The sequence below is a fragment of the Benincasa hispida genome, chromosome 9 (genome assembly GCF_009727055.1).
Source record: "Benincasa hispida cultivar B227 chromosome 9, ASM972705v1, whole genome shotgun sequence".
In the NCBI taxonomy this organism is placed as follows: domain Eukaryota; kingdom Viridiplantae; phylum Streptophyta; class Magnoliopsida; order Cucurbitales; family Cucurbitaceae; genus Benincasa; species Benincasa hispida.
This window is the reverse complement of record NC_052357.1, coordinates 46391058-46403744: the sequence shown is the minus strand read 5'-3', so window position 1 is coordinate 46403744 and position 12687 is coordinate 46391058. Positions and strand designations below refer to the sequence as shown.

General features: G+C 35.8%; 1 protein-coding gene across 4 annotated transcripts in view; it reads left to right on the top strand.

The window, feature by feature from the left end:
• The first annotated feature begins 3076 nt into the window (after positions 1-3076).
• The window catches only part of LOC120086308 (protein ENHANCED DOWNY MILDEW 2), a 41011-nt gene continuing 31400 nt past the window's right edge, over positions 3077-12687 (top strand). Inside the window, exons 1-7 of one of the 4 annotated variants that reach the window (XM_039042883.1) lie at positions 3077-3380; positions 3601-4031; positions 4099-4195; positions 5704-5757; positions 5828-5985; positions 7444-7531; positions 7617-7715. In XM_039042883.1, coding sequence (XP_038898811.1) covers positions 3622-4031; positions 4099-4195; positions 5704-5757; positions 5828-5985; positions 7444-7531; positions 7617-7715 — 906 coding nt within the window. In that variant the 5' untranslated portion in view covers positions 3077-3380; positions 3601-3621. Of the gene's footprint in view, positions 3381-3594; positions 4032-4098; positions 4196-5703; positions 5758-5827; positions 5986-7443; positions 7532-7616; positions 7716-12687 lie in introns of all 4 variants that reach the window. The other 3 variants (XM_039042884.1, XM_039042881.1, XM_039042882.1) reach the window with 3 other exon arrangements.

The following is a 12687-nucleotide window of genomic DNA, read 5'->3' as shown; positions in this document are numbered from 1 at the left end:
ATGTCCCCACGATCGAGTGCCTCGCTTATCTTTTGTCTTCGACGTTGAAAATATAGTATTGTGCGATAGAATTTTAGCCTAACTAATGAAGTAATTGGTCTAGCACCTTTGAAAACCCCATTCATACATTGAGTTGCATTGCTTGTCATCCACCTATAGTGGTATCCATCATCATGGTTATGTCCATTTTTCAAGTCAATATCAGAAAATCTTTAAGGCACTCAAGGTTCAATTGCTTCAACTCTTTCATGCACCTAATGAACTTGTGTCATTGGTGTTGATTTCCTGCCTTAAACACCAAATCTTTCAGTTGCTTCGTTTAGTATTTCATATCGAAATTACTAGCAACATGACGAAGACAATATCGATGGTACGTTCTAGGTTCACTCCAACCTACTTCCTCATTGTTATTTGCAGCAAGAATACTTTTATGTCTATCAGAAATCAAGCAAATACCATCTCTTTAGTAATATATTCACTCAAATACCCATAAAAACTATAACCAATTGGATGAGTTTTCTCCTTTAACAATAGCAAAAGCAAGGGAAAATATATGTTCGTTTGCATCAATAGATAAGACGATCAATAATTTTTCCTTAAACTTTCCATAGAGGCGAGTTCCATCAATCTGAATTAATGGCCTACAATATTTGAACCATTCTCTTGCAGGACCAAAGGACCATAAGACTCGACAAAAAATAGTTATACCTGACACATAGATGGAAGAAAATACCAATATGATCGTGTTCCAAGATTGTAATGCACAACAATACTTAACCAATACGGAAGCTTTGAACATAATTTATCCCAATCACCAAACATAACAATCAATGCTTTTCGTTTTGCTTGTCACACACGTCTATACTTAACATTATACCCATATTGTTTTTTAATTGCTTATTGGAACAAAGCTACAGGAACCCTAGGATCAGCTCTAACCATATTTTGAATTTCAATATTCATAAAATTCGAATCAAGCTGTGAATGATCATGTGTCAATTCTGAGTACAAACATGAGTGCTCTCTGAATTTCAATATTCATAAAATTCGAATCAAGCTGTGAATGATCATGTGTCAATTCTGAGTACAAACATGAGTGCTCTCCTTTAAGTAATAATTTCAAACATCCCGTAAATTTTATGTCGACAAGCTCCTAACCTTATATCACAATCATCATCCCAGTATTTGCATCTCACATACCAAATATCTTGATTCGATTCTACTATGAATATCTGATAGCGTTCTGTTCGGCCGTACTTTTTTACGGTGAGTTGTAGATCTTTTTTAATATCAAATAACATTTTTTTTTGTATTAAACTAGAACTATCTATGCATCTACTCATTTCCTCCAATGTCAACCCTTGTTCACAAATTGAATCAGTAACGTCCAATCTATTTAGGTGAACATCTCTGATGGTATTAACTCATTTTCATGTTCTACACTTCCATAGTTTCTAAATAATTCATCAAGTTCAACATCAATATCACTGTCACCATCATTTCCAGGTTCAAATGACTAAATCTTCAGGATGCAACAAAATATTTACTCAAATGTTTACAACTATTATAGTTGACAAAATATTATTCTAACTTAACAGGTTAATACTAACAACCCAATCCAACATCAATGCTAGTTGTATAGCAGGTTAACGTCAGGTCCGCAGTTAGTTCACATGATGTGGAAGGAAGTCGTGGACCTAGTCCACGATTTGGGTTAAATTATGGATGGGTACACAATTTATTTGCAAGCGTGTATCGGGTCCACGATGTAACTACCATATTTTTGTCAATTCTTTCAGCTGAACCAAATTTTTTTTGTCAATAATCATTAAAACAACATTATTTTAAAAAAAAAATTTATGAGTTTATTAAACACAAAATTAAATGTTTTTTTAATACTACAAGTGAAGATTTGGGGATTTAGACCTCCTACATCTAGGATGGAAGGTCATGCCAATTACCGCTAGAGATAAGCTCGCTTTGGCTAACACAAAATTAAATGTTTAAATTGTGGTAGAAACAAAATTAGTTTTATGTCAAATAGATTCGTCAACTTTAGAATAATAAAGGTTTCGTTTCGTAACCATTTCAATTTTGTTTTTAACTTTTGAAAAGTAAATATATTTCCTCTCAATTTCTTATAATAATTTTCATCTTTCTTAATAAAAAGGTTGAGTTTTTAACCAAATTCTAAAACATAAAAACAAGTTTTATTTAAAAATATTATTTTAGTTTTCAAAACTTGGCTATATTTTTTTGAAAACATTGGTAGAGAGTAGATAACAAAACAAAAAAGTTTAAAGGTGAAAGCTAGGTCTCGTTTGATAGCTATTTGATTTTTTGTTTATAATAATTAAGGTATTTTCTCTCTATTACTTTTAATCATTTTATTTTTATTGAAAGAAATAGTTGAATTTTAAGCTAAATTTTAAAATAAAAACAAGTTTTTTTTTTTAATTAAAAACTAATTTTAAACTTTCAAAACTAATCTTGGCTTTTAAAAATATTGGTAGAAGGTGTAAGAAACTTACTTGTGGGGGAAGCGGTTGTAAGCATATTTTTAAAAAATTAAAAACTAAAATCAATAGTTAAGACGTTGTTTAATAATTATTTTGTTTTTTGTTTTTAGGTTTTGAAAATTAAACCTATTTCTTTTCGATTTCTTACAATGATTTATATTTTTCTTAAGTTCAAGAGTTGAGTTCTTGGCCAAATTCTAAAAACAAAAACACATTTTTAAAAGCTATTTTTTTCCAGTTTTCAAAATTTGACATTGGTTTTTGAAAACAAGTAGATAACAAATAAAGAAATTTAAGACCACTTTAAGAAAAAAGTGTTTTTCAAAAAACTCATTTTCATTTAAACACTTTTGGTACGAAAAGTTATTTTGAGTGGTTGCCTAATACTCCAATTTATTCTAAAATGACTTATTTTTTTAAATTAAACACTTGAAAATGTAATCCAAACACACGTTTGTAGACTTAATTTTAAAAAAAATATATTTTTTAAACTGAGAGGTCAAATCAGTAATTTAATAATTAATTTATGAATTACCTTTTCCCCCACAAAATTCAGCAATTTCCCTCGGTGGCTTCAGTTCCTTTCCCCAAGAACGTTGCTCTCTTCTCCCCGCGGGTTCCGTCGCGCACTAATTTTCTCCTGCATTAACTTTCGCCGGCGATTCTTCCGTACGTCTGCCGGAATCCGATGCTTCTTTACAATCTGTTTCATAGCGTCGACTGTGGATTCTGGCGGTCTTAGATTTACGTTCATCGTTTTTTTTATCTTCGCTGCTAATATTGATGTAGTGTTCGGTATTGTCCTATCGTGAGTTTGAATAGCTTCTAGTAGGGATTGACTATCAACCAAAGGCCATACAGGTACCTTTTTCGTCCCTCTCAATTACCCTGTTTGTATTTTCCATTTTGTTTTGCATTGTAAAGAGTACGTATGAATATGTAACTATGATCAATGTTTTCCCCATTTTAAGAACTGATGTCCATTCTAGTTTTTAGGGAAAATGAAAATTCTCTTGTGTTGATGATGGGATTTTAAGCATGGTTTTTATTTCACTCGTTGTATTTAATTGTTAAGTAGTAGGACTGGAACTACATTAGAGTAATGGGATCTTCAGATGATGAGGCTGAGAACTTGCCACTATCTGTCTCAAATTATCACTTCGTGGATCATATGGATGAACCTATTTCATTCTCTATTTTGCCGATTCAATGGGATGAAGGGGAGAGATTGGAGGGCAGTCAAGAACCTGTTTTCCTGCATGGAACAGCCGATGGTGGACTTCAAAAGGTTTATAAACAGGTTACTGCATGGAGGTTTAATATTTGCGGTTCAAAGCCAGAGATATCGGTGCTTTCTAAAGAAAATGTGTGGATTAAGCTTCAGAAACCTAGAAAGAGCTTTGAGGATACCATTAGAGCCATCTTGATCACAGTACAATGCCTCCATGCTTTGAAGAGGAATCCAGATACATCTAGCAAATCTTTGTGGGATCTATTAGCCAGAATCTTCAGGTAATATGAATTCATTTCATCCTTCAGTTTGATGGGTTTGTTTTTATCATGCCATTCATTTTTGCAGCTCGTATGAAGTGAGGCCTTCACAGAATGATTTGGTGGATCACATGCCTCTAATCAGTGAAGCAGTTAACAGGGATGATATATTGGCGAAGTCTCAGGTTCTGTTTCATTCTTGTGCAGACAACGATTAGATTCTGTTAATTTGTTTTGTTGAATAAATTTTTTTTGTATGGATGTGAAGAAGAAACAGAAGGGCAGGGGTGAAGGTAGTTTGCGATACGTACCCAAGTCCCAAAGCCACGCCCCACAACCAAAAAAGTTCCAAAAATATTTTTCGAGTACTTGAAGATAAATAAAATATTTGCCTCAATCCATTCCACAATTTTAGGTTATGTTGACTTCCAACCTCAAAAATATTTTTTATACCCTCTTTTCCAAAATTTCCTACAGGATTCCTGGGACCAGATTTATCCAGTAAGCTTTTCATTTTAATCTCCTTGCAGTCAGCTTGCAAGCACATATTCCTATGTGGGTGAAGCAGCAAAGTAGGATAGCTGTTTCATTTCATCTCACAAGCATTGATTTCATGGCATAAACGTGTTCAAAGACTCCGAAAGCTCTAACAAAGATTCAGTTTCATTCGGGGTTTTTTAGATTACCTCGAAATCTTGCAATTAGTGGTAGGGGGTACAATGTTTAACTTGTTGAGGTATTTAAAAGAAATCAACCATGGAGAGATCTGGTTTTATAATTTTCTTTTCTCTAGTGTGCACAGCTTAGTCGCTAGGCTGTTGAATTGAATTAATTCTACAGAATATGAGTTTTTACCACTTATTAATTCAAGAGATAGTGACAAGGAAACTTTACATGTGAGTATTATAATTCGAATCATATCGGATAAATTATAGTTACTGTTTAAATGATAATTATTTTAGTGGTATGACTTTGTCATTTTGTTAGAATGAGAAACACTTTCACAGATGATATAATATTACAGAAGAGGGGGAGGAAAGCAAGCCCCATGCTGAAGGAGATTCCAAAAAAGTCTTTCAATTGGCTGTAACTGTGTAAGGAGAAACAATGTTCTACCAAGGTCACAAAAGTAAGGGGGTGTAAGAAATGATTGAAGGATGCTCTTTGTTGTCAACATTGGATTTCCAATCTTTTAGGCTTATGCTCAAAGGGGAGGGAAGATTGTCTTGGGATTTGCTTCATTTTCGCCATTTGTATGGAGTTATGTTTGGAAATAACTGTTTCAGTTTATAAGGGGCAGGAGATAGATGAATAAAGTCTCCAAGTAGGAATTCTTTTAGGATTTTGGGTATCTTCAATTAATTTGTGCTAGAGAACCAGATTTTGCTAAATAGATGACCTCTTCGAACTCCATTCAGAGGGTTTGACTTTTGGGCCCCCATCCTTCCTCCATACCACCACTTCATATGCACTTTCTCACTCAATATAAATACCCATGGCTGAAGATTCTCCTGTACATGACTGTGGTGGAAGAATAATATACCGATAAGAAAGGGACGACGTGTTAGAATAAGTTGTAGGGTTATAGCAGTCCACAGTGGCATGAGTCAGTTTTGCTTGAGCCATGTCTTAATAGATTCATTTCTAATGAATTATATGATCTTCTTACCTTGATCGTGTGTAATCTGAACAGTTGTTACTTGCATTCCTTGAAGAGAAGCCCGTTAAGAGAACGTCATCTCTTGAGGTAATTCATTTTTGCTGTCAAGTGCATGCCTGCAAGGACTCTCCTGTTTCCTCATTTTCAGCTTGTACAGTTGTACTCTCAGGATGGTCAACGTAATGTGCAGCCTAGTTTTATAGTTGATGATTCAGATGATGAAGACATGGTTGATGATGCTGTTGAAGAGGAGAGTGATGATGATGTCTTTGATTCTGTCTGTGCATTTTGTGATAATGGTGGCAACATTATATGGTATGCATTTTCTGTTCTTCTTTGTTGTCAAATTAACATTCTGGGTTGATATTTTGAAATATTTGATAACTAACATTGGGCAAGTAGTTATAGGGACATGCGGAAAAAGTTCAAAGGTACTATGGGGAATCGGTTCAAACCTCATGTATGCTGCCTACCTAAAATATCTAATCCTACAAAATATTGACAAAGAAGGTTGTGTGACCAAATGTTTGCTTTGTGATATAAGTTGAGGTGCACGTAGATTGGCTCGGACGCTCACAAATATATATATAAAAGAAAGAACTTTTGAAATCTATGTTATGTTTTGTAAATTTCCCATGCCCTACCTTACTTGGGGACTGGTGTGTGTGTGTTAGAATTGTCATCTTTCTTGCATTTTCTGTTATGTATTATTTATTCAATACCGATATTGTAGATAGTCTGAATAGTTTGTCTAATAGCAGTTGAAATCCACTAATGTTCTTCAGTCTACTTTTGAGAGAACCTACTCCGCATGCTGTGAGAGATTGAGTGGGATGGTATGATGTTCCTTCTGATTTTAATTAATGGGGTTTGATATTTACTCATGGTAGCTATTGGTCTTGCCAATTGCCATAATCCATCAATCCTTTTCATCTATAACAAATGAATTTTCATTTTGGGGACAGTGCAAAGATTAGTTTTTGGGAGGTTAATTGGATCTTTAAGGTGGTTAGAACCGTCATCTTTCAAATTCACACCGTTATTCCAGTAGTCATGAAAGACTTCTCTTCTCTCTTGCTTAGATCCCACCATTTAGGGACAAGGCCAAGAATTTATGACTTGAGTGGTGGGAGCTACCTTTTGAGAACTTTGGTTGATGGAGTTGTAGAATATTTCAAAATGATACATATTTTTGTAGCATCATCTTGGAGTTTCCTTTCTAAATCTTTTGTAACTATTCTCTTTCCATAGTTTTCAGCATCTCCTTTAGTTTGACAGTTTCCTTTTTGTATATTTCATTATTTTTGATGAAATATTAAATTTTTATTTCTGTAGTGCATTCCTTTCTGTTCTATTTAAAGGGATTCATTATTAATTTATTTTATGGATCTTGGATCTGATTTTAACTGAATGATAAGTTATTTTCTTGTGAAGAGAGTAATATTTCATGTCTCAACTGCCAATGCCTCTTCTCCTGTTTTGTTTTGTTTATTTTATTTTATTTTTTTCATATACTTTCTGCTGTTTTTCATAACCCACATATGATTATTTTTTTTCCGTGTTTAACAATCGACGTTTGGTAGAATTTTTCTCCCTCTTTTCCTCCTTGGAAGAGCATAGAAAAGACAGCTAGACCAGGAAGTCAGACTACACAAAAAAAGAAGGCTTCTAGTTCAAAATAATAATATCTAATGAATAATTACAGAAGTCATTGGAAATTTACACCCAAGTAGAAGCATTAAGCCTAATAAGCTATTTTGGTTTGTCTTGCAGCTGTGATGGGAGATGCATGAGGTCCTTTCATGCAACTCCAGAGAATGGTGATTGTTTCTCGCTTGGTCTCTCTAGAGAAGAAGTAGATGTATGGCAGTATTATTTTATTATGTTTACTACGCTTGCCGACTCTCTTTGTTAATTTTCTTCAATATGTATGAACTCGTTGGCAGGCAATTGAAACCTTTATTTGCAAGAATTGCGAGTATAAACAGCACCAGTGTTATGCTTGTGGGAATTTAGGTTCATCCGATCAGTCTTCTGGTGCTGAGGTATGGGCTTAATAGTGTACTGAATCGATGTTTTTGATTTTTTTGATTTTTGTAATTATCTATCACTATTTTTGCATAGTATGTTCACTTTTAATATAAGAGGACATGGTTGTGAGGAAATAAAATTGGCTGGTAATCCAATTTTCACAAGCCATTAAAGGGAAAATTACACTTGTGATCCTTGAGGTTTGAAGTTTGTCTCAAATTGGTCCCTAGGTTTCAAAATCGAACAATCAAGTCTCCAACATTTGAAACTGCTTGATTTTGGTCCCTCTATTAACAGAATATGTTAAGTATTTAACAGAGATGCTGATATGGCAGTCTCCAAAAAAAAAATATTATTAATTAAAATAAAATAGTTGTTCTATAAGAAAAAAAATAGTTTAATGAACTATTAATTTTAATTTTATTGGATTTTCTCTCCTCTCTCCCCCTTCCTACTTCCCTGTCTTCTTTAACCTCTCCCCCTTCGACCCCTCCCCCATCACTATTGTTGGCCCCCTCCGTCATCGTCACCGTTAAAGGAAAAACCCACAACACTCCTTCTTCAAACAAAAAATGTATGAAATAAAGACACATATATGCATACAAGATACAAATATGATAGGATATGATAATATGTCAATTTCTAAAAAATTAGTAAGGGTGAGCATCGGTTGGTTGACATCGGTTTAGGGCAAAAATTGGTTCTGAACACTGACACGTTGGTTTTGTCTATCTTGGGATGAGTGAGAACACCGATTAGCCAACCACATGGGCAGATGGGCCGTTTCGCAGATTTCCAAGTTCGATAAACTAAAAAGAAGCGTGTGACACATCATTGACTATTCCTTTTCCCCACAACCCCATATGCACGAATTTTGTTAAAAAATTATGGGTGTTGGTTAGTTTTCTTGGTTTTTCTCTTTTTTGGGGATTTGACCAACCTGTTTTGAATAATGCAAAACTGACCCCCGACTGTGATGCCCTCTAAACTGGCCGCTTGACGTTAGTTCAGTTGGTTTGGAACTTTGGAGTGGTTGGAGTGGTTTTCGATCTTCCTTTGCACACCCCTAAAACTAGGATACAAATACATTGAAGATACATTTTTCTAATTAAAAAAAATATAAGATATATGGAAATTTAACATAAAGATACTAAGGGTCGTTTGAATCGAGAGCATCCAAGATTCCCATGAATGGGTATCTGGATTACTGTGTTTGTTTCATGATAATGTAGGATGCCTTGGCATCTAAATATTCCTGGGCATCTTAGGATGCCTTTACTGAGGTCATCTTGAGAGTTTTGGATGCCCTCCTAAACATAGGTTTTCTGGATTCCCAAGTCGGTGGCATTCCATTTTTACTTTTTCACCCATTATCTTTTCTTTATATATATCACTCTTTTTTTGTTAAACCATAGTTGTTTTTAAATTTTTTAGAAAGATATTCAAATTATTTTTTTAGATGTGAAGATGAAGATAGATGATTCTAGAGTTTATATATATATATATATATATTATTATTATTATTATTATTATTTTAATTTTTCGTTTTAGTTTTGGGTTGGTGCAATAGGCTTTTTAAATAGGCTGCTTAGTTTTGGGTTGGAAAAGATTAGATGAGTTCTTTTAGAAGGTCTAGTGTGTCCCCTTCACGGATATGGAAGGGGACACACGTATCAGATATATATCTAGAAAGTATTTGGGAGTATTGATATCTAATACATATTCGATACTGATTTTTTGCCCCACATGAAGTATTTGTGCTTCATAAGCAAAAAAACCAACACCCTGCCCCCTTCTTATTTGAACAAAAAACCAACGCCTTGCCATCATTTGTGTGAGGCATAAAACTTGCACACCATACACCATTGTGGACCCCTTTGAAACCCCACTACCATCACCTCCACCCCTGATTATTCTTCACTCTACACCAACTCCTCTAAATGCACCTCTTCAACCTACTCGATGGCAACGGAGTCTGAAGCATCGCTCTAGATGGTGGTTTGTGGTGACCCAAGAGGCTCTTCTTTGGGAGGCATGAATTGGGTTTGGTGGTGATTTCAACGTCAGAAGGTGGTCTTGGGAGAAATCTCATGATCCCACAATCTCCTCCAGTATGCGTACTTTTAATGAACGGATTTCTACTTAACACTTGCGGGATATTCCTTTGTCGAATGACTGCTTTACTTGGTCTAGCTATGGTCCCACTCAATATCTCTCTTTTTTATCGGTTCTTACTCACAGAGGGTTATCTTAAAAAATTTGGGGCTGTTACTCTCAAACGGCTGGAGCGAACTACTTCTGACCACTTTCCTTTGGCATTGTCCATGGGCAGTATTATTTGGGGCTAGGTTCTTTCTGACTTGAAAATTCATGGCTTAAAGTCCCTAGTTTCCACTCTTTGGTGGAGGATTGGTGGAATCTCCACCCTATCACTGGTTGACCTGGTCATGGTTTCATGATGAAGTTGAATGGTCTGAAATCTATCATTTGTGAATGGAATACTATGCAACGTATGACAACATCTCAACTTCCCTCTCTTATGACTCAATTGTCTCAGTTAGATGCTTTGGAAGATAGCGGCCCTCTTAGGGAGCATCAATTAATTAGGCGGCGATTACTTCGAGAAGAGATTGAAAACATGATCGTTCAGGATCGTATCCATTGGCAACAACGATATAAGCTTAAATGGCTTCTTGAAGGGGATGAAAATACCCATTTTTTCCACAGAATTGTTGCTGCCCGGTGTCATAAAAGTTCGATATCTGAGATTCTCTCTTGGAATGGCACTAGTCTTTTGACTGATCCGAACATTGAGGCTGAATTTTTGGGCTTTTACTCCTCCCTTTTTTACTAAGAATGATAAACAACGTTTTTTCCCTACCAACCTTGATTGGAGTCCTATTTCTTCCTCTCAAGCTATAGACTTGAAGCATCCTTTTACTGAAGAGGAGGTTTATATGGCTATCTCCTCTCTTAGCACAAGCAAATCCCCTAGTCTTGTGGTTTTACTGCTGAATTTTAAAAATTTTTCTGCTCCACCATCAAATTTGACTTGATGCTTTTGATAGAGGAATTTTATTCCTCTGGGGTTATTAATGTTAAGCTGAATTAGACTTACTTGTGCTTGATTCCTAAGAAGGTGGATTCTAAATCTGTTTCTGATTATCGGCCTATTAGTCTCATTCCTTGTGCTTATAAATTGTGACTCGTGTTCTCTCAAATCGCCTCAAGTTGATTCTTCCTTTTATTGTTGCTGCCAACCAACTTGCTTTTGCCGTAAACAGGCAAATTCTTGATGCTTCTTTGATGGCCAATGAGCTCATTGATGATTGGTTTTCACCAGAAGCTTGGGGTGATTCTAAAACTAGATCTGGAGAAGGCTTTTGACACGGTTGATTGGGAATTTCTTGACTACATCCTTATGATGAAATGTTTTGGTACTCTTTGGTGCACTTGGATCAGAGGTTGCATCAGTAGTGCCAATTATTCCATTATTTATTAATGGTCGTCCTCAGGGAAAGATTATACCTACCCATGGCATTAGACGGGGTGATTCTCTCTCCCCTTTCTTATTTATTCTTGTTGCTGACTGCCTGAGCCGCCTCCTTGCTCATAGCTTCTTGATGAGGCTCACTATTGCCCACACCCTGTTGGTCATTCGTCTTTTTCTCTAAATCATTTACAATTTGTTGATGATACTGTTGAAATACGTTGAATTAGCCCTAAGGGCATTTTTGTAATTTTTACTATATTTGTTAAATTAGGGTTTCACCTCATTCTATTTATATCTAAGGTTGGGTCTATTGTAAACATGACATAAAATAATAAGTCCTTTTCTACTGTAGTTTTTCTTCCCTGAATTAGGGTTTTCCACGTAAACTCCTTGTGTCGTCTTCTTTTTCTACTTCAATATGGTATCAGAGCAAGGTGATGAAACCCTAGCCCCGGTAGAAGAAACTCAGTCATCAAACTTGATAGGTGAAGGTACGCTGACTAATGAGGCTGTGATTCAAGCAGCGGTTGACCGCTATCTCTCTTTGAGAAAAGTCTGGGAACATAATAAAATGATTGAATGGAGCTCAGAGAAGGTTTGAAACTTCAAGAGGGTAATGAGATGCTGAAAGATCCCTCAAGAGATGCAAAATTGTCTCAAATGTCTTTGATACTGAGAGGGACAGACGAAAGCTGACAACTATGATACACTCTGGGAATATGCCCAATTGCTCTGAGAAAGGGAAACAGGTCATATACAAATACGCCTTTGGCTATAGTTTTCTTACCTATAGTAAACTTATCTCTGTTTTTTAATGTTTACTACTCAGCTAGACATGTTCTAACAATAACCTCAGTGTTAATTGCGCCTATGGAAGTTCCGAGTTGGAAACCTGTAATGGAGGAATAGAGCTCTTGAGACAATAAAAGCAACTTTTGGGGTTTAGTAGCTCTCCCTGAAGCGTCACAACAGTTGTTGCAAATGGGTGTTCAAGCTTTGAAGTATAAGTCTCGGATGAACACTCGACGGTATAATAGCCAGTAGTTGCTTAAAGTGTATTCCACCCAGGACATATTGATTGATATTATTCAAAACTTTTTTCCCCAGTGGCCAAGTTCAAACACGATTCGTGTCTTCTGTCTGTCGGGTTGTTGAATAAAGATTGGCCCCTACATCAACTAGATGTAAGTATTTCGGAAGGAGTTTCCTGTGAATAAGAGAGGTATCAACGCCTAGTAGGAAGAACTGATTTACTTGTCTCATTACTAGGCCCGACCATCTCCTATGCTGTGAGTGTAGTAGTCAGTTCATGTAGAGTCCATATGGAGAGCACATGTGAAGCTGTGACTCGAATTTTGAGATATTAAAGTCCACCCCTGGAAGGGCTTGGTGTTCAGGAAACATGACACACGAAGCATCGAGGCATATACTGACTCAGATTGGCCCGGATCTGTGACTGATAGAAGGTCAACCTCAGGGTACTATACTTTTGT